Source organism: Pelobates fuscus, chromosome 5 (assembly GCF_036172605.1).
Source record: "Pelobates fuscus isolate aPelFus1 chromosome 5, aPelFus1.pri, whole genome shotgun sequence".
NCBI lineage: Eukaryota > Metazoa > Chordata > Amphibia > Anura > Pelobatidae > Pelobates > Pelobates fuscus.
In genome coordinates, this window is record NC_086321.1 from 282,402,688 (window position 1) to 282,425,696 (window position 23,009).

General features: G+C 39.6%; 1 protein-coding gene across 1 annotated transcript in view; it reads right to left on the bottom strand.

The window, feature by feature from the left end:
- Positions 1–366: 366 nt before the first annotated feature.
- MAU2 (MAU2 sister chromatid cohesion factor) overlaps positions 367–23,009 on the bottom strand; it is a 32,418-nt gene continuing 9,775 nt past the window's right edge. The window contains exons 6-19 of the mRNA XM_063455367.1: positions 18,772–18,799; positions 18,264–18,419; positions 17,812–17,958; positions 16,803–16,893; positions 16,555–16,658; positions 16,391–16,468; positions 16,053–16,118; positions 13,668–13,751; positions 7,724–7,773; positions 7,087–7,164; positions 6,561–6,672; positions 5,594–5,684; positions 4,973–5,100; positions 367–3,829 (exon numbers count right to left, since the gene is read on the bottom strand). Coding sequence (XP_063311437.1) covers positions 3,755–3,829; positions 4,973–5,100; positions 5,594–5,684; positions 6,561–6,672; positions 7,087–7,164; positions 7,724–7,773; positions 13,668–13,751; positions 16,053–16,118; positions 16,391–16,468; positions 16,555–16,658; positions 16,803–16,893; positions 17,812–17,958; positions 18,264–18,419; positions 18,772–18,799 — 1,288 coding nt within the window. The 3' untranslated portion in view covers positions 367–3,754. The remainder of the gene's footprint in view (positions 3,830–4,972; positions 5,101–5,593; positions 5,685–6,560; positions 6,673–7,086; positions 7,165–7,723; positions 7,774–13,667; positions 13,752–16,052; positions 16,119–16,390; positions 16,469–16,554; positions 16,659–16,802; positions 16,894–17,811; positions 17,959–18,263; positions 18,420–18,771; positions 18,800–23,009) is intronic.

A 23,009-nucleotide genomic window follows, 5' to 3' on the forward strand; every position in this document is an offset into this window, starting at 1 on the left:
TGGGGAGGGGGGGGGATGAAGTCTATGGGGAGGGGGGGGGATGAAGTCTATGGGGAGGGGGGGGGGTGAAGTCTATGGGGAGGGGGTGGATGAAGTCTATGGGGAGGGGGTGGATGAAGACTATGGGAGAGAGGAGAAGACTATGGGAGGGGGGGACACTATGGGACAGGGGAGAAAAAAAATATTCTGTACAAACTGTCCCATAGTAAGAAACACTATGGGACAGTTTGTTCAGAATATTTTTTTTCTGGGTTTCTTCCTCTAAAAACTAGGTGCGTCTTATGGTGAGGTGCGTCTTATGGAGCGAAAAATACGGTATATGTGAGATAACATTAAGTGGTCTTGCTATGCAAGAACACTTAATAAGTACAAATAGTTTATCAGTAATAGCATCATCCTGCTGTAATAGTAAAAACATAAATAGGTATTGGTTTCAAGTTTCTCTTGTAGGGGAAAATTTGATAATTAAAAACACCATATCCTTGAGGTTGCACCAGCCAGATCTAAACATTCTGTGAGACAATTTATTAGAAAACGATATCTTGCAGCCAAGACTGTACGTACTTTTGATACACTTTAGATGCATTACTTTTTAAAATATTTATATTATGTTAAATGAAACAAATGCGTTTGCATATACAGACAGGAACACACGCAGAACAGAAAGGACTGGTGAAATGTATGTTCTGCTTCGGAGTCAGACAGATTATATTAGGAGCCATTTCAACAACATGTTTTAGGAACAAGGAATTGTGATTAATATAAATCACATACAGGTTTATTCACTAAAGTGGAAATTGTTGGGAAATTAAAATTTAAGGTCAAAATAGGACCTGAAAACTGGAAAAATTTCCAAGTCAGGTATGTTTTCAGTTTGTAGGCCTTAATATTGAAATTCACTTTGAATTCCTGACAATTCTCACATTAATGAATAAATCTAAAAGTTCAGCAAGTGCAGCACAATTTTATGGGCTCCCAATACTTGGATCATAGATTCTGTCCAGTCCTGGAGATAAAAAAAAAAAAAAAAACACATATTACCCCTGTCAAAAGAATGGTAATATACACATTTGCCCTCATTGGAATAAGTTTAAAGTCAACATATGCATTTGTCTTCTGACAGAGCTCCAAAATTTACAAGTTTTCTGTTTTTAGGATTTTGGTCATTTATGGTATGTTGCGTCATAAAAAAAAGTTCTATTTATTTTATTTCATTAGTGGAATATCACTTTGGTTAGAAGTGTAGTTTTAATTCTAGTGTCATATAGGACTCCAGCCTGCTTATAAAACACATAAAATGGATTATAACCAATATTGTAAAGCCAGGTTAAAATCTAGTATTTTATTCAGTAAATAATGTGGCAAGATGCTTGTTAGTTTCATAGATATTGCAAATGACGTTGCCTAATTTAACTGGATACAAGTTCAACCATTTATAGTGGAGTTACACAGATAGAGCCAATACAGACACTACTTCTGGGATCCTTGGACAATGTTGGCTTCTCTGTCATTCAGCACATGGTGGCAGACCATTTACAATTAGTAATAGACGTATAGCAGTTTAGTATGGTGGATTGCTCTCTGCCAACATGTGGCAAAGTGACCAATCCAATTTACTAGGTTAAACCAGTGACATATATAATGGAAAACAGGATCATCAGTTCTACATGGAAATGTCATTAATAACTGTAAATTTCACAAGGATTAGGAAAGGCACGGACATAGGTGGCTGGTTCTTCTCACACTAGAATTGGTGGAACTACCTAGAATGAGCTAGTAGTACTGTGAAAATATGTACATATTCTGTTTACATGCTGGACTATGAGTGGATTGTTATACACAACATTGCAAGACAGATGTCCCATCCTAAACCCCAGCATTAGGTGGCAAACCCATAGGCCCAGAGTGACGTCTGGCAACGTACTAGAAAGGGAAGTTTGAAGCCCCTGCAAAACAATTCTCCAGTGCAATCTTTCTTCAGGGAACATTTACAAATGCTACTTTCCTGTCTCTTGTTTTAGCTAGGAAAATCCATCTCTGGAAAAGGCTGTGCTTAGAGGATACAGAGCATGCTCGTGCAATGCCACAAGCAGAACTTTGTTCCTAAGCGATATTAGTCTGGGCTCTCTGATTTGGCTGCATATTTTATACTGTGCAAGCCTTAAAAAGGAGAAGAGGCAGGATTTTGCCTTCTTTCTTTTAATATGGACCGGTCATGTATATTGTTTGCATGACATGATTTTCTTTCGGTAAGAAATAAAAAAAAATATATAATAATGAATATACACCAAGCTATTAAACTTGCCAGCAAATAAATTAAAGAAAATATGACCAGTAGGTTTGCATACTGGTCTGTGTTTGCACATCTACAAAGCACGTGCAATAAATACTGGGTTTAAAAAACCCCATTCCAATATATCCCAGCATTAATTATGATTCGCTGCAAACTCAATTAGAAATGCTCTACAATGTTTACAAGAAGTTTTATTGTTCTAAAATTAAGCCCAAAATTTGCAATGCCCTAGTTAAATTCCCAGCTTAGGGAATACACCCTACCTTTTCCATGAACACACTCAAAGAGAAGAGATAATACAAACACTAACTTATAAAAAAAAAAAAAAAAAACTGGTTATGGACGACAAAGATGAAATCTGAAAATATAACTGCATAACCTTTCATACTTCGACTGAGACCACGGTGAAAACACATAACCAAAGTAATGAGTTCCAATGAGTCAGGGGGCATATTTTAGGTGCATTTCAATGGAGAACTAAAAGAGAACTGCAGCTAAGAAGTTCACAGAAAATTTGAAGCGTGAAAATGAACAGGTTAGGGAACAGATTAGGGCTTCCAAAATTGCTTTAAAAATTATTCAGGTTACAATAGGTACAGTTTTTTTTTCTTTATCAAGATAAATAGAAAAGGTTTTAAAAAATATTTCCTAATAATTTAAAAAAAAAAAAAAAAAAAACAGACCGTAATCATTTTATTTAAGCTATTAAAGTATCCCTACACATGAGGGATAAATTAACCCCTTTGGCAGCCGACAGCTTGTGCTGTGGCAGCAAAGGGGCCCAAGTGATGCTTCAGCATATAACGACTTAAGTCTGAAGAGGCATTTCTCCAAACTACAAAACTATATCCAAATGTCAAAAAAATGACTGATCTCCTTGCAAATATTACAATATAATCCACACTGGAGAAGGGAGGAGAGGGGGAGCAATATCATAAAACCGTATGTGTGCATGTTAAAGTCTAAATGTTGATAAAATTTAAGTATTTTATATATATATATTTATATTTATGGATATAAAATCTAAAAAAATGCCCTTCTCTCAATTCTATTAGGGAGGGGAGACAAAATGTGAAAGGCAGGTATTAAATCCGCTGTGATACGTTGTTGTGGTATATTCTTCCAATTTCTTTTTCCATAAAAGTAGTGGAGGTACAAATTCTTTCAGTACACTGTGAGTTTGGAGGTGGAACTGTCGGAGGGTGTCAGAATTTTAGTAGCTCTGTCTCCAGAATTCAGAGTCTTTAGAGCACACATTTGGAAAGTCATTCCCATCCATTGTGTAGCTGCAGTTTTGAGATGGGGTATCCTGACCACACGCTCAGAGTCTGGTGTCAACTAAATTGTGGTATGGCAAGTTATAAAAATACATGGAGTTCTTTCGCGATTATGGACCTCTGGGATGAAAAGGGTGCTACTAGTTGAATGCTGGATCAGTCCTTCAATATTTTAGCAAAGATTTTACAAAAGGCTGGCTAGGCTGGTAGTAGGTCCATTTTGAGCTTGAAACTGTACAGGGGGAGAACCATCCGTCCACTACAGAAAGGAGAGAGAGAGAGGGGAGGGGGGGGGGGGGACAAAAAAGTTGAATAAAGACTGCAAGAATCCTACCATTTTAATCTTAGAGCATTTGTCAACATGGATACAATTTTGACTTAATCTGTGAATCTGTTCACTTCTACTTTGCAGAAATATTTGCTTCAATGTCCTCAAACTATAGTAATTTAGCAAATTATGCACAAGGACACAATTTTGTTGAGCTAAATCATTATGGCGAAAAGTTAATCTATTTAAAGGAACACTATAGTCACCTAAAGTACTTTAGCTAAATAAAACAGCATTGGTGTATAGATCATTCCCCTGCAATTTCACTGCTCAATTCACTGTCATTTAGGAGTTAAATCAATTTGTTTCTGTTTATGCAGCCCTAGCCACACCTCCCCTGGCTATGATTGACAGAGCCTGCATGGAAAAAACAAACTGGTTTCACTTTCAAACAGATGTAATTTACCTTAAATAATTGTATCTCAATCTCTAAATTGAACTTTAATTACATACAGGAGGCTCTTGCAGGGTCTAGCAAGCTATTAACATAGCAGTGGATAAGAAAATCTTAGTTAAACAGAACTTGCAATAAAGAAAGCCTAAATAGGGCTCTCTTTACAGGAAGTGTTTATGGAAGGCTGTGCTAGTCACATGCAGGGAGGTGTGACTAGGGTTCATAAACAAAGGGATTTAACTACAAAATGGCAGAGGATTGAGCAGTGAGGCTGCAGGGGCATGTTCTATACACAAAAACTGCTTCATTAAGCTCAAGTTGTTCAGGTGACTATAGTGTCCCTTTAATAACAGAGTAAGAACAGTCTCTCATTCAGGGTTAAACTGTTCATAAAATGTGCAACACTGAATGGAGGGGCAAGGTCAAGGGACTAAATGCATTGTAATGCATTCAGTGAAATGATAAGAGCCAAGAGTGTTCCTTTAAAATAAATCTTATTAAATAGATAGAGGGACAAATGGAGAGCGACAGAATGATAGATTGTGGCCTTTTCTTTGTTTTGTTGCCATGTCAAGTAGAAAAGGAAAAATAGGATAAGGGTCAACAGATTAGTCCCTCAAGATGTTAGGTAAGAAGGTGTGCAAAATACGAGAAGTCTCTAGTAATAGTGAGATACATACCGTTATAAGATTGTGTTCAGGAAGACTGCAGGCCTCAATGTGATCCTGGAGCAGCTGCTGGGAGAAGTTTTGATGCATCTGGGCTGCCTCATGGGCATCCATTGTGTTCCCACAGGCTTTGTTTAAATCTACACATTAAAAGGTAGCAGGTGTTTCATAAAAATTATAGTACAACATGCTAACAGGATTATGCATTTTATTAAAAACAAAACAAAAAAAATATCAGCAAGCACATCTCCAGACCCTTTCCCAATTAGTTATCATATATTTGGCTTTTAGAGCTTCTCTTTCAATCTTGCTCACTTCCATAGATCAGCCATGGGTTTTAAACTACTAGATTAAACCAGAATAATAACGGAAATAAGTATAATGTACCTCAATTCAATTCCAGATGTGCCAACATGCAAAGCATTCTGGGATTGAGCTGCATGGCGTGTATGACTACCTGCCTGATGGCACCAGCAGAACCAAATGTTTTAAATATTCCATCCCTGCAATCTGTTCTCAACCTTACTCCAACAGGGAATAATGTGCTAGTGAAGCCTTGGTGGCTACATGAAGCTCAGCTGCCACTTCACTGGAATATACCAAAACAGAAGTATGAAACAGGGCAGTTTTTACCTCGTAGCAGAGCAGAGGACCATAGCTGCACGGACATGTCTGGAATCTTGCTGGCCAGTTGCATGGCTGGGACAACCATATTGTTACTCTCCTGGGAAAGAATATTAAACATGTTGCTAATTATTAACTTTGAAAGTTATGCATTACTGAAGCTGCTCGTGATCACTTTATCTAATAACTGGTAAAGCCCATTTTAGAAATATGTTATCTACTAAAGAGTTACATTAATTGCTCACAAAGCTTAAGACTGTAATAGGTTAAACAATATGACAATCTAAAGCAGTAGATGTTTTCCAATAAGGTACGTTTGCAGTTTAGCAATCAATGCCATGTGACATACTTATTGCTCTAAGGTTTTGGTTTGCTTTGTGGTTCTTGTTTTGGGGGTGGGGGGGTGAAATAAAACATACTGGAAGGACAAAGGGCTTAGCAAAGCACTCAATGGCAAAAGTTGAGCAGTGAAAAAACAACAACTTGAGACAAGTACAATATATGACATCAAAATGGGAGCTAATACAAAACTTTTTTTCCTTTATTATAGGTAAGGTTTTGGTTTGACTACCCTCTGTGTTGTCATATATACTGAACATTTCTCGTAAACGGCAAAGATTCTTTGGAGTGGCTACGTTTCTTGTTTTTAATAGTCTATATGGCCACAATTTGAAGAATACAAAAGAAATAGGACCTGTCAAGCAATCAATGCTTCCTACAGTAGGACTTTAAAAACGTAATATGTATACCATTTACTTGTTCTTTGATATAAGGCTGGTGACAATGAAAATTTGGCTGTGTGGAATAGTATGGATTCCTTCTCCCATTTAAAACCCTAAGATTTTCAAAATATAACTAATAACTTATGAAAGCACTGTTATACTGTATTCGAGAAAAACTAAATAAAAGGTTACCTATGAGACGCACATGGCTAAGCAACTTACTAAACATGAATAGTGTTATATATTATTCCTACCCTGTGATTCCCCAGTACATAGAAGATATGACCCAGGAGCACCAGGGAGCAAGCCGTCAATCGGTTCAGATCTTCAGCATTAGACATCTTTAAGGTTTCACGCAAAAAACGCCTGCAGCAAGAATAAGATTGGTGTGAGATCAGAATAGAAGAGTGCATACTGCACCTTGACGAAGCCACTAACAAGGTAAAATACACTGTGTCCACATTACTGTGCTTTCCAGAATTACTTCGACTGGCTCATACCTATTTTTCGTTTTTGTGCTTTATCTAAACTCTGAGACAATGTGCTTTTTTACCAGCACAAGATCAATGTTAACTTATTAAAATACCAAATGCCAACTATAGCAATCACCATAGCAATGACAGCATGGAACGCCCTATTTAGCATAGATAGATACCTAGCTAAGACAGTTTATAAATCCATGCAGAATGATCTGCATCATATCTGCAGCTACAAATTTGAGTGTATTCTCTGGATATATTCATTTAGTCTAGGCAATAATTGATATTCTTCATCACTCACTTTGCTTCATTGTATCTGCCTTGGAAGAAGGAGAAGAGTCCACGGATGTAAAATGCAGCTGCACGCAGGCAGTGGGAGCTAGAATTGGAAAAAAAATGTTTTTTTGTTTTTTTTTTCAATAAAAATAATAAAGTACACAAACATACTCCATCCCCAAAAAGTCTATGGTGACACGGTCACCCCCCTTAAATTCACGAGGGTCCAACAGTTACATTGGCCGGGAGAAGATGGCGGCACCCATGAAGGATAGGTTCAAGTAAGTTAAATTCACCTTTGCCTGTCCCAATCAGTGCCGATGTCACAATGGCGGGTCCCCAGACGATGACCGTGCAGCTTTAAGGCTGAATTTTGCAGCTAAAAAGATGTTTCCCCTCTACCCCCCCCCCTCCAATTTCGTCAAACTATTCTAAAGCACCAATATTGACCTACACGTTCAGACCCCAATTATAAACTGTAAAGCGCTGCGGAATTTGTTGGCGCTATATAAATAACAATAATAATAATAATTTTAAAAAAATAATTTCGGGCAGAGGGTGGGGGGATGGAGATGAATAAATACTTTTTTTTTCTTTTTTTTTTATAAAATAGACTTAAAATACAACTTCTTAAAACATATTCCATATGAGATCATGCTTACCTTACTGGGAAATTGTGGTCTGGGTTAATTCTTTCCAGTAAACTGTAAAGCTTAAAAAAGGAAAGAGACAAAGTTCAAAATAAAGTTCATACAATCAAATTATTAACAATTGAGCTCATAAATGTGCTTTTACACAATTAGCTATGAGAATCTAACCTCTCATTTATTCCGTTTGGTTTACTTGGCAAAACGAAAAGGAAGCACTGTCACAGTAAAACATAAAAAAAAAAAAAAATTCTCATAATTATTAAATTTACATTTTTATGAGAAAGTTTCTCTCTTTAGTTTTTTTTTTGTCAGTCTTTATTTTATTGAGGCAAGTGGTTATGGTGGTACAGAATGAAGAGAGGGAGTTTTGCAGCGATTATACAGTTTAGAAGCGTCATGATAAATTACAAAATCTCCTAGAAGGATCAGCCTCATTTTATATTATATGAACATGCATAACGACAATAAGTTGCTAAAACTGGTGAACAGTAAGTGAAGTCGTGTTATCAAGCTTTAATTCTTGCTAGGAAGCATAAGGTCCGATTGGTTGCATGCTAGAATGTTATGGCCTGCTATTCGGTGGAGTATGGTTAGACAATATGACGATCCGGCTAGTCATAGTTGTTTTCGACTAGTGCTCGAGGTGAGAGCAGAGTGTGCTTATTAGCGGTACAGGTATGCGTATAACTGCCAGTCATGTGTAAATTCACATCGCTTATGGCGATTTGTGTAGGACTCGTGTCAAGCTTGTTAGGTGAGAGTGTCGTGAGGATGTCAGACTGATCGGTGTCGCTATGTGGTGCAACGTGTTGATGCTGCGTTTGTCTGAGTTAGTTCCCTGTTCGTCTGTAGTCATGTAACCATGGGCTCCAACTAATACGGTCAAAGGCCTAGGATTTGCACAACACAAGTAAACAGAGTTTAGAGATAGGGTCTCTTCGCCACTAGCTAGTAGCTAACTTAAACTAAGTACAACTATACAACATGGGTTTAGGAGAACACAGATGCTGGTGCCCATATAGAAAGCATGCATAGAGACATTATTTATAGCAGACCTGGTGATTACATAGCCAGAGTATATCTCGATTGGTAATAGGTTATGTAGAACAATATGTGATAAGTTTCTTGCAGAACAGGGCAATACAGTAGGCAGGTCTGACAGCTAAAGTAGACACACTCTGCCTGGAGCTTCGTCATGTGTAAACTATATAAGTTGCCTTTGCAGCTAGTAGCATACCATACATTTAAGCTAACTTATCAGTTTACTCTAGGCTACCTTAATGTCAGGTACAGCATATATCTACGGTGTTTCAGTTGGTACAAAGTCAATCAAATAACCTGTAGAAATGATATTAAACATAAGAGGTAGGGTAGTGCCCACTTTTTCGTGTCTGTTTTGCCAAATCCCCCAGATTTCGGTGGGTAGGGTTGGTGGCCGAAAAGTCCTCGTGTTGAGGGGAGCTTACCCGATTCCTTTCCGCGGGCATACAGAGTCCCATAGTCCGACTGGGCGTCGTAGGTTGACCTGATGTGCTGAGGGTCTGCAGGTACGAGCTGTTACTGTGTGGGGTCCCCTTGAGACTGACTGTGAAGTACGTTTTCTGGTCTGGGCTCGCCGCTGTCTCTGAACCTGGCTCTCTTGCCCTGCTCTGCGTGACTGGGTTCGTCTGTGTCCGTTGCCGTTGAAGGACTGTGGTCTCAGCATAGGTCTCGGTGGTTTAGGGGTACTTAGAGTACGGGAGAGGTGTAAGGGCGGCTGGGTCTCCCTTTTGTCCCGGGCTCCTTGCGGGGTCAGCGTCATGGTGCCACAAACTTGGGTGCTGCTGGAGGCCAAGTTTTTCCCTGGAGGGGCGCTTCGGGTAGCCCTGGTGTCGCCGCCAGCGGCGGTTAGGCATCCGGCGGTGTGGCAGACGCTGAGGGATTAGTTTCCCAATGACCCTCGGCCCGGGTGGGCAGTCTGTTTTCGGCGTTGGCACTGAAGGGTATGTAGAGCCCTTAGAAGACCCATTCCGCTTCTGTTTCCTCGGCCCATCTGTTGTGCCCCCGTTTTGTATATGGGGTGTTGCGAAGAGTCGATCCAATTTGTCCATAAATTGTTGGAATATCAATTCCAGGCTTGAGGGTTGCACGGCCACAGATTCCATAAGGCTCGGGGCCTCCGCCATACTGCTGGGCCCGGAGTGTCCGGGACCCAAGCTCGAGTGGGTTGGTGCCGTCCGAGTAGCCATATGCGTCGCTTTGGTGGGGACCGGGATAACCCCCGCCGGTCCATAGGGGGGGGAACGGGGATTCCAGCTTCGCCTTGCCGTGTGTTGCAGCAGTGGGAGAGCGGCCGTCTCCCCCGCCGCCGCCATGCTTGTAGGCCGCAGACCCGCGTGGGTCGATTCCGGCACATAGAACCACTTGTGTGGTGTCCACTTTTCGGTTCCGATGTCCCCCATCGTTTGGGAGCGCCAAGGCACCGGTCCACAGCCTCCGTGAGTCGATAATCGGCTTTAGGTGATTCTATAAGCGGGAGCAGCAGCGACATGCGACTGCTCCCTTCTGTAGTCAGGCCCCGCCCCCTCTTTAGTTTTTAAACGTTTGATGCACTTGCTTTCTGAATTTAGATAATTTGCATTTAATCATCCAATTTTTTTTTTTTTCTTCCTCACTGACCCCGTCTCTGTAGAATTTGGAAGGACCTTCAGAAGGAATCAGTCATTATCCAACCCAAGCTCACTAGCCCAGCTGCTGCAGGTTTACAAGTGATGACTTTGTCCTTGCCTTGTGAGCAGTGCTCATCCTTCTTGAGAGTTCTCTGCTGAGCCCATGGTACTCACAACTGATCAGATTTACTGGTAAGTAGAGACTCTGTGAAAGCTGCCTGAGCAAGTGAAAGTCAATCAGATAGACTATGACCAAAGCTTGCTCAAAATGCCTTTGGAGACAAGAGGAATGAGAGGTAGGTGACATGGGTAATAGAAATATTGATCCAAAGACCCCAAATAGACAAAGCACAAAATAAATAACTCAGGTGAATAGGTGAATAACCCCGGCTGTGTAATAAACAAGACAAATTTGCATTTATTGATGCACATCTGTATGCAAGATTAGGTAATGTATGTGAACTCTTTGGAATGATATGGATTTCTGCACAAATTGGTCATAAAATGTGATCTGATCATCATCTAAGTTACAACAATAGACAATCACAGTCTGCTTAAACTAATAACACACAAAGAATGAAATGTTGCCATGTTTTTATTGAACACACCATGTAAACATTCACAGTGCAGGTGGAAAAAGTATGTGAACCCCTAGACTAATGACATCTCCAAGAGCTAATTGGAGTGAGATGTCAGCCAACTGGAGTCCAATCAATGAGATGAGATTGGAGGTGTTGGTTACAGCTGTCCTACCCTATAAAAAACACACACCAGTTCTGAGTTTGCTTTTCACAAGAAGCATTGCCTGATGTGAATGACTTGCATAAAGCTGGAAAGGGTTATAAAAGTATCTCCAAAAGCCTTGCTGTTCATCAGTCCACGGTAAGACAAATTGTCTATAAATGGAGAAAGTTCAGCACTGCTGCTACTCTACCTAGGAGTGGCTGTCGTGTAAAGATGACTGCAAGAGCACAGCGCAGACTGCTCAATGAGGAAAGCTTTGCCCCGCCCTGCAATTAAGCTAAGAACACTCTGATTGGTGGGTTTAAGCCAAACAGAGTGCTCTGTGTCATTTTACACAGCGTGGGAAAATTCCAAAGAACTTCCCCACACTGTGTAAAATTACACAGAGCACTGTGATTGGATAGATTTCAAGCCACCCAATCAGAGTGCTCTGTGTCATTTTACACAGCGTGGGAAAGTTCTTTGGGATTTTCCCACGCTGTGTAAAATGACACAGAGCACTGTGATTGGATGGATTTCAAGCCACCCAATCAGAGTGCTCTGTGTCATTTTACACAGCGTGGGAAAGTTCTATGGAATTTTCCCACGCTGTGTAAAATGACAAAGAGCACTCTGATTGGCTTAAACCGGCCAGAGTGTTCTTAGCCTAATTGCAGGGCGGGGCAAGGCTTTATAAGCCCCCCCCCTGCAGAGCTCAGTCTACGCAGAGCCCTCCATGGGTGAAGATGGATTAATTTTTTAAGCGTCAGGTTTTTTCTTTTTCGTCGGGATTTTTTTATTTTATTTTAAATTCGACGGGTATGATGGCTTTTTATTTGGCCTTTTTTGGGGCTGAAAAAACAAAGATTTTAGAAACAAGAAGACGTCAAATGGTAAGTTGAATTTTTCTTTACAGGTTATTTTATTCCCCCCTCACTATTTTTAGGGTGAGGGGGGTAGGTAGGGGATAGATTTATTTGGGGGGGGGGGGGGGTGACTAGGGGCTTGGGACCCCCTAGTCACCTTGATTGGGGGTGGGGGGGATTTTTATTTAGGGCCCCCACCCACCGCTCAGGGGTGGGGGGTGGACAGTAGGTCCCCCCCCCCCCCCATTCTTATATAGGGCCCCCACCCACCGCTTAGGACAGTAGGCACCCCCCCTTATTGTTTTTTAGGGCCCCCACCCACCGCTCGGGGGTGGGGGCCAGGGGGGGGGAGGACAGTAGGTCCTCCCCCCCCTTATTGTTTGCCTTATTTAGGGCCCCCACCCGCCGCGCAGGCCACAGGATGCTCACTGCTTACTAGACATGCCCCTACTCTCGGTATAGCGAGTAGGGGCATATTATTTACTAATATTAAGTAATCTTTACTTAGTAAATTTGGCTGAAAGACCAATTTAGGTCTTTCAGCCTTTTAATAGATAGCTCCCTAATACCGTGGGAATTAGGGAGTTATCTACTAAGCGGCTGCAAGATGGAGCCGCAGCAATGAATAGGATCGGAGTTTCATTCATTCGAATGAAATTCCGATCCGAACAAAGTCCCGAATTGCGTTCTAACACGAATGGAGAAACTGTTAGAACGCAATTCGGCAGTTTTGCCGGCGTTCTGTCTAACTGACAGGAAGCATCGTGGGAACAGGGAGGAAAGCTAAGGATCATGGGAAAATTGCTGTGACCACCGGAAACGAAGCACACTTTGCTCCTCCGCTGGTCACCGCTGGTCACTGCGTAGGAAACCTCCAGAAGAGAAATAGTCCCTACTTTTTCTTAAGTTTTAAAGAAAACTATAGCAGATAGGAAGAAAAGAAGAACAGATCCTGAGAGAGGGAGAGAAGAGGAAGAGATTGGGGAAAGGTAAGTTCGGCATGACAGTGCCGCTTTAAACAGAAGAAAATACGCCTTCTGAAGTGGCCCAGTCAGAGTCCTAACCTCAACCCAATGTGGCATGACCTCAAGAAAGCGATTCACACCAGACATCCCAAGAATATTGCTGAACTGAAACAGTTCTGTAAAGATGAATGGTCAAGAATTACTCCTGACCGTTGTGCACGTCTGATCTGCAACTACAGGAAACATTTGGTTGAAGTTACTGCTGCCAAAGGAGGTTCAACCAGTTATTAAATTCAAGGGTTCACACACTTTTTCCACCTGCACTGTGAATGTTTACATGGTGTGTTCAATAAAAAACATGGCAACATTTCATTCTTTGTGTGTTATTAGTTTAAGCAGACTGTGATTGTCTATTGTTGTGACTTAGATGATGATCAGATCACATTTTATGACCAATTTGTGCAGAAATCCATATCATTCCAAAGGGTTCACATACTTTTTCTTGCAACTGTAAATAAAACCATATGAAGTCACATGGTCTGTACAATCATTACAGTGAGGATAAAAAATAAAAATAAAAAAAAGGAGTATAGTCACTAAAATATCTGTGAAAACAGATAAGTCAAAGTAAAGAAAGGTGGCAGAGGGGCATTTGTGTCAAAAATGGTATGTCTAATTAGTTTTAGGAAAAACAAAAAGTAAATCAGGAGAGAAGGAGACTCTTACATAAATAACGCACACTAATCTTACTTACATCTTGATGTCTGTTCCCCTCCCGAATGTAAACACTAGCCAAGTTTGTCACTATAAAAGTCCATAGTTCTTGGTGCGTGGTGAGCTAGAAAGAAAAAAGAAAGTCTAGAACTGTAATACTAATACCATAACTTTACAAAGTTTACCCTAAAACATTTATGGTAAATAAAATCCACAAGCCAGACAACAACCTCCACAACATCCTTTACAAATGCAACTGCATCATTTTCTGTTCATCACTTACATAGGAACCTGCAGGTAAGTTATAAATGTCAGGTTTGGAAAGAAGACAATATTTTTTATTTTTACACCCCTGTTGGTCTAGGGAAGAAGAGAAGGGGAGTGCTTGCAAAGGCTTCAGACAAGACATCTACAAAATTTGTAAGCCGTTTTTAGTATGCATGTCTTCATTGTGGTGCATCTCCTAAACAATGTTTATTTTTGTATTGGACAGTGAAGTGTGCCGTTAACTGTATGTGGACATTATGCATCAAAGCAGACATTCTGTTTAACCCCTTGAGGACACATGACATGTGTGACATGTCATGATTCCCTTTTATTCCAGAAGTTTGGTCCTTAAGGGGTTAAACATCTGTTGCCATTTTCAGTAAGCTGCACTAGTAATGCCTTCAGGGTACTTTCAAATATCTATAAGCAAGGTAATTAGAGCATTTTTATGTATCTGTTTTTGTCATACCTAGAAAATGTGAGGATAAAAATGCATTTTTTTTATTTATTCTAACATTTTAGACCCTGTTGAATACTTTAAAAAAAAAAAAAAAAAAAAGTGTTTCAAAAAAATATTTTAATAAAAAATGAACAGACTCTTTTCCCTTCTTCTCCACCTTTTCTTCTTACCCTTAGTCTGAAAGCTGGTCCCCTAAGACTTCATTCAACACAAACCCACACAGCAGAACTGACCCGATGGGTAACTAGCCTACATAACCATGCAACTCTAAATACCCTTTAAGAGGCACCACCATGGGTGCTGATAATCCCTCAATGTATTATCGGCACTATGTTTTTAACCTGCGACACATTCCTACCCACTCTGAGCTTGCATCCCCCATACCCAATGAAGATGTGAATCTTCCTCCTCCCCTAACCATGTAATCCCCTCTCCCTGATTTATTTTACTTATTCCTTTACGTTAAGGGAAATACCACAGCTGTAATGTCTCTTAGTGTAATCAATATACCTATGTGTACCTGCATTCATTTGTACCTTTGGTATGCCTCGATGTTTGAATTACCTGCACCTATATAATCTGCTGTACACTCACATGAAACGCTTTTCATTTCTGATACCAATGATACTGTACTTTTCCTGAAATATACCCACTTCCCTTTCTTTATTTTGTAATCCCTGCTTTCACTAAACCAAATATTGAAAAACTAAAAACTAAAAAAAAAAAAAAAAAAGGAAGGATGAATGGACACGTAATATATATATATATATATAAATATATATATATATATATATATAAATATATAATTAAAATTACAGGAACACTATAGTCACCAGAACAACTACATCTTAATTGAGTTATTCTAATGTGTAGTTTGTCCTTGCAGCCTTTTTAATGTAAACACTACTTTTTCAGAGAAAATGTAGTGTTTACATTGCTCCATAGGGACACATTTAGTGGCCACTGGAGGTGTTTCCTATGGCAGTGCTGCAAGATGTTCTGCATCTCCACGCTCTGCATGGAGACGCTGAACTTCCCCACAGTGATGCATTCATTTAATGCATCTCCAAGAGGAGATGCTGATTGGCCAAGCAGTGTTTGGCCCACCCATATGACAATTTTTCTGTGGAAATGCATTAGAATGACTGAGATCAATTCTGATGTCAGCCAAGGAATCAGATCATGGGTGGGGCCAGTGCCAAAAGGTAAGTTTTCTCACCTTTTAGGAGGAGCAAGCCACCTAAATGGTGATTTTAACACTATAGGTTCAAGAATACAGGTTTGTGTTCCTGACCCTATAATGTTCATTTAAATAAAATTACATTTTTACGTTTGTCTGTAAAGCAATCTAGACACAAAATTGCTGTGCTATGATATGTCTATATGCTCATAATATTGTTTTCAATTGGAAAGTGCTCGGCAGTGAAGTGGTTAAGAATTCTGAATTTGTCCCCAAAATTTTATCTTTAGTTTCCGTAATTAAAGAGGATGTTTTCTCATCAAACGCATATGTTTTGCAGACCATTGAAAAGTCCAATAATTACTTACCTTGCATATAAACTCAAACTCTGATACAAACTACTATTTGTTCTAATCATCAATGGAATTTCATGCAGTATTGAAAATAACAAATGGCTATTAGATACAACAGTATTTAAACAGTAACCACTGCATAAAGGAAAGGAAATAGAAACTCACCCTCAGAGCTGTTGTGAACTGGGCCTCTGCATTATCCATACAATTCACAGAGATGCAATATAAACCCTGCACAAAAAATAAAGTGAATTAGCATTTTCTTCCAGTATTGTTGATCCAAACTAGCAAAACTACAGCTGGATTTGGCATTCTAATGTATTTAAAAAAATTGAGTGATAAAAATGCATTGATTGAACTGGAATAATGTATTATGTAATTGCAATTTAAAGACCTTCAAGAAAAATCACAGCTATCCCCACCAACACAAATAACAAATTTCCAAAATGTTATACAAGCATATGAGCTGAATTCAACAACAACAAATTGTATTCTGTTTTTACCAGTAATGTGTGCAGTTGGGCAGCGTGGTTAGAAAACAGCCTTGGGGATTGTTGACACAACTGACAGACTTGGGATATCTAGAAAATAAATATAATTTTGTTAGAATGCTCCAAAGTCAAAGAGGCCAAGTGTGATTCTTTAGAGAGCACGCACAGTATCCAACCTCTTGTAATGCTGTGGCTTTGTGTCCTGTGACCAGACGACACATAATTATGTGTTCCAGTAAGATGACTTGGAAGGACGACAGTATCGGGCTGCTGTCCAGCACTGAAAAGAGAAGTGGGCAAACTCAATGCACATTTACATAGTAAATAGCTGAAAAGATACCAGTGCAAAAGTGTTCATAAGAATGTCATTTAGTCCCTTGGCCTTTACAGACCTCATATCTTAATCTAGTAATGATGTACTTACTCTTTAGTTTCTCTAACTGCATTAAAGCCTTGTCTGTGTATTTCTGGGCCTTCTCCAGATAGCCTGCCTGCATGGAATGCATGACTGTTACCTGTAAAACAACACAGCGTACATCGAGAAAGTTAATGATTCAAGCACTAATAACATATGGAAACACCAAAGGATTATAGGCTAGGATACAGTAAGAATGCAATTTAATTAACTGGACTACAGAACAGTGGAATAGATACAATCATTGATAAAGCATACATATGTCCAATTAGGTCATCTAAAAAAGGCTGGCTAGTACAGAAAACTATAATATAGTGGTGAAATGCAGATTTTCTCAATACAGACTTACCAGCATTAAAGGATCACTATATAACCCTTAGGTACCCCCCACCCTCAGGGCACCCCTTGCTTGGCGCAGAAGGGCTTAAAACCCCTTCAGCTACTTGTTTTAATCCAGCACTGGGTTCCCTCAGCGCTGGTGACCTCTCCTCCCCCGCCAACGTCATCTCCCGAGTGGAGCGGGCCGTGTGCATTCAAACAGTCCATAGGAAAGCATTTCTCAATGCTTTCCTATGGACGTTCTGCACGCGGAATGCGATTTTCGCATCCAGCATCGCAGAGGCGCCTCTAGCGGCTGTCAGGAAGACAGACTCTCGAGGCTGGATTAACCCTGCAATGTAAAAATAGCAGTTTCTCTGAAACAGCTAGGTTTACCTCTGAAGGGTTAACCTGGGGGACCTGGCACCCAGACCACTTCATTGAGCTGAAATGGTCTGGGTGACTCTAGTGTCCCTTTAAGAAAATTGCATGAAAGCATACTGCTTCATTAAGCTACAGTTGTTTCGGTTCTAAGAGTATTCCCTTAAGCACAATATTCAAGATTTGTTTCCAAAAGGTACACCAATGAAACTATCAATCAGGCGGTCAGAAATAAATGTGTATACACAATCACACCCCAAATAGATTGGGAGAACATCAAACCTATGTCAGAGTCCAGAGTTCAAACGCACATCCTTACCAAGTAAACAAGAACACACATGTGCTCTTTGGGTAGCCAGTGAAAGAGGTCGGCTGGATTGCTAGGCAGAATCTCATCATCATGGAGAGTTGAAATAGTCTGGATGCACTGCTGCAGCTGTTTAAGGCATGGCTTCACACTTTTTACCTGTGAGACAGAACAATGGTTTTGCTATAACAGCAGTATAGAATATTGACTCAGTTCATTACTACAGTACAGATCTTTCAGATTGGAGAAAGGAGAATAATTTTCCTAGGAAACACTGGTGAAATACTTAGAAGTATGCTTTCAATTTTTGCAGCAGGTAGTAAAAGGGTTGAATAGGCAGAAATCCATGAGACACCTCCCCTACGCTTGGGGAACAGCAACGGTTATAGAAGTCACTTTAAGCACAGCTACATTCTGAATGTGGTACTTACTTAAAATGCACTTTGTAAACAAATATAACGTACCTGCCCGGCATCCAAGTAATGTGTCACTTGAAGAACCAGGAAGAAGACTCGTAATGACTCTTTCTGAATGGGATTGCCTTGCCAGTTCTCCACGATTTGCCCACAAAGTGTGAGAAGAGGGTGTACTTCTTGCAGCTTCCGCTCCATCAATAAAAGCTAAAATAGACAGTGTTTTATACACACCTTTTTCGGAAAACATATCTAGTAACAGGCTGTTTGAGAAGAATCTCAACTAATGGTGTAATATTCTAATGGTGCTTAAATCATTCACTTGGCACACTACATACAACACAGCCAGTACAACTTTAAGGAACAAAACAACACACAAAGCTTGCCCAGGATATGCTCATTTTAACTAGAGTTAATAAAAGTGCACTTTGAAAATAATTATTGAAACAGCTCCCCAGCTGTCAGACCCCAGGGAGCTAACAGAAGGTCTAGATCGAGTGCATCTTCTCCCCAAATCACAATACACCTGTTCAAAGTTAATACATAGGGACATACTCACCATTCCTTTACTGAGCAGGAACAATGCCCTAAATAAAACAAAATAATATTGGTTAACTAGAAGCATACAAAACAGAATTGTTCCAGGCTACAGCTTTTAATACAATGGTCCTAATCCATTTAGATTATTGATTCACAAATTAGGAATATCTAGTCCCAATACATTTTCTCAATTTTTTCTTCCCTACATTAACCCCTTAAGGACCAAACTTCTGGAATAAAAGGAAATCATGACATGTCACACACGTCGTGTGTCCTTAAGGGGTTAAAGGAACACTATAAGGTCAGGAACACAAACATGTATTCCTGACCCTATAGTGTTAAAACCACCATCTGGCCCCCTGGCCTCCCTAAATATAGTAAAATCTTACTTAATTTCTAGTCTGGAGCTGCTGCATCTGAGCCAATCACAATGTTTCCCCATATGATTGGCTGAGACTATCAAGGAGGCAGATCAGGGGCTTAGTGAGCACAAGTCAAACACAGCCCTGGCCAATCAGCATCTCCTCATAGAGCATCTCCTCATGAGGAAAGTCCAGTGTCTGCATGGAGAGAGTGGAGACACTGAATGTTGTGATGCATACTACGCAGGACTGCCCAAGGAAGCACCTTTAGCAGCCATCTGAGTTGTGGCCAGTGAAGTTATCACTAGGCTGTAATGCAAACACTGCATTTTCTCTGAAAAGAATGAATGGGGAAAAAAAAAAAAGCATGAAGGGAATGATTTTACTCACCAGAACAAATACAATAAGCTGTAGTTGTTCTGGCGACTATAGTGTCCCTTTAATCCCTGATGTACTCATAACATATACTGTAATATTACTTAAATTACGTCTTACTAGGAAATGCATTTAAAAAATTGTATATCCCGCCTAGTACGCCCCTCAAAATTTCTTTAAAAATGAGAGATACTGCCAAGTGTTTAAAATGTGGGACCTACAGAGCGGTACTTTATCATTTTTTCTGGGAGCGAGTGAAGATTCAGGTATTTTGGAAACAGGTAACATTATTTATTTTTATACTATTTGCTCTTTTACTATTATCTACTTGAAGAAGCCCTTGCGGCGAAACGCGTTTAGATATTAATTTGATTATTTTACAATAAAGAAAATACTTTGGCATAAAACATTTTATAGCCATTTTGATTTCTTTTTCCCTGGACTATACATATACTATCTACCTGACGAGAAGCCTAAAGAATCCTTAGGTGGGGATGATACCACCCAAGCGCCTACATTGAGCAGTACAAGCCTGCTCTATATACTATACTCGCCAATCAATATTACGCCGCATATCCTTGAGTGGGGATTATTCCACTTCACGTGCGTTATATCAGAGCTAGGTTCTAGCTCTGAAAAGTGTGAGTAAGACTACTTTTATTTTATTTTATTTAACATTTTATTCATCTATATACTGTGCCATTGGAGTTCCTCTTGTTTTTTTCTTCACATATTACCTCACTGGATTGCAAGTACCCATTTGTGAAGACACACCCCATTTTACGCCTCAGGATCCCTGTTCTTATACACGGCATCTACCATTATGGACTTATGATAAGTGCTCTGGACTATTGCCAATTATCCATTTATATTTCATTTAATATTCTATATTAAATTGTATTATTTTATATTATTTATTATATACACTCTTATATGTTTTACTGTATATTTTAGGCGCAACCTTTTTTTGTTCTATTTTGCATCATTTCTTATCATTAGGGGATTATAGGGGACTCCCCTTTAAGGATTGCAGCCTTACTATTATTTTCTTGTGTGGCAATCTAGCGCTGATTTTTTCTCTTTCCATTAACATTATTTAACCATGTTATTGGTTATACCATTCCACATGCATCCATTACTAGCATCATTTGGGGTGCTGCCTGAGGAGTCTGATCATATTTCTAAATTGACTTTAAGGACTAATATCCCTTTTCATTCTGTGAATTGACCGGCTATTTTGAGATGGATCATTACTGTTTAACACCCCATGTTGATCTGGCCTACAACTGCATTAAAGCCCCATTTTTTGTATGGACCCTACTTGAGATATGTAATGTGTGAGAGCATGTTCTGTTTTTTTTATTCTTTTTTGATTTATTAAGTTTTTTCGAGGTTTAAAAAAAAAAAAAAATATGTCATGCAAGATACACAAGTCACTATTTACATACACAATCTTGTTGAATTACTGTGTTGTACACCCTTCTTATCGAGCCACAAAACAAAAAGAGTTGAAAACTAAAAATACATTGTTTCTCTTACAGGGACACCTTTAGAATAATTAATCCCAAGAGAGGTAGGGATATTCTGATGCAAGGTTAACCAACACATGACTAATGAAAGCACTGAAGTTCTAGATGGAGGACATAGGGTAAAAGCTTAGTTGTGAATGTATATTACGTGATATACAAGCAGAGGCACACTTCGGAGAATAAGCTCTGCTTCCTAGGACATGCAGAGATAAAACCAAAAACCATAGAGATAGCCAGAAGAAGAAAAAAAAAAAAAAAAAACATGTGCCACACAAAACAGCACCACAAACTCCAAATTGCTGCTTATTATATAGGATTAGGTGTAGATTCTGATCTATTTTTGGCTAGACGTGCAAAAATGTATTTTAAACAATTCAGCCCTAATAAAAAGGATTCAAAAAAAGGGTTTTAATTTGGATAATTATGATTTGATTAGTTTGTAATCGAACTGAATTAAAACAATCGATTTGTTTGACGATTGCCACAAATCGTTCGGATGAATCTCTTAATACACATATTTGCACATGTCTAATGCAGACTGTTGTTACTGCACTAAAAAGGAAATCTAGATGATTATTTTTATGAAACATATCCATTATCAAACGGCTTCAAATACTGAGAAAGCTCTATGTAGTCCACTGACATAATGGAGTAGTACCAGTCCAATTTCCAGGTGCTCAAATCAAAAGGAAAGATACTAACAATGCAGTCCACGTAAAAGAGGCAAGCACAAACATACTGCACCGTAAAAACAAGGTTTATTAGCACATCTGAAGAATCATTTTGGCTTTCAAGGTACTTCAGTTATGCACAATTAAGGCCCTTTGAAGGCAAAACTATTGTTTCAACAGGCTTGAAGTCAGACTGGTTAATAAAGAGTATTTTCATTAGGTTATCCTAAGTTTACATTTTTTTCTGGTTTTACATACTTTGAAGAACAACAAAAAAAAAAACAACACACACACACTAAATATCAGGTGAGGAGACGGACAGCAATTAACTGAGTTCAGCACTAGAATGTAAGAGATTTACTCACAGAGACTGATTACATTACAATATCATGATCACCACAGTCGGTGGGGGAGGAGAGTGAGCGGAGACTGACCTAGAGCCAAGGGACACCCCGCAGGAGGAGGGGTGCGAGAGAAGGGGGCAGTGTAGGAACCTAGATTGCCAGAAAAACAGCTTTGTTTTCCTGACACTATAGAATCCCTTTAAAAACCACTGACAGATGAAGTGAATTACATTGATTATATCATTACTATGGCACCTGTCAAAGGGTGAGATATATAATGCAGCAAGCAAACAGTCAGTTCTTGAATTTCATGTGTTGGAAGCAGATAAAATGGGCAAGTGAAAGAATCGGAGTAACTCTGACAAAGGCCAAATAGTGAGGGCTAGATGACTGGGTCAGACAATCTCCATAACTGCAAGTCTTGTGGGGTGTTACCAGTATGTATTGGTTAGTACCTACCAAAAGTGATGCAAGGAAGGACAACCAGTGAATGGTCATTAGAATCATAGGTGTCCAAAGCTTATTGATTCACATGAGGAGAGAAGGCTAGCCCAGAAGAGCTCCTATAGCTAAAATTGCTGAAAAACTTACTGCTGGCCATGACAGAAAGGTGTCAGCCACAGAATGGTCAGCGTGATCAAGACCTCTGCTAACCACTGAAAGTGGCTCAGATAGGAAAGTGAGCATCAGAACTTGATAATGGAGCAAATGACTGGCGAAAGCAATGCTCTCTTGGGAAACCTTGTGTCCTGGCATTAAAGTTGAGGTTACTTTGACATATACCACATACCTAGAGTTTGTTGTACACCACGTACACCCCTTCACTGCAATGGGGTTCCCTGATGGCTGTGGCCTCTTATCAGGATAATGCACCCTCCCACACTACAAAAATTGTTCAGGAATGGTTTGGGGAACAAAAATGACAGAGTTCAAGGTGTTGCCCCTGCCTCTAAATTCTCCAGATCTCAATCCTATT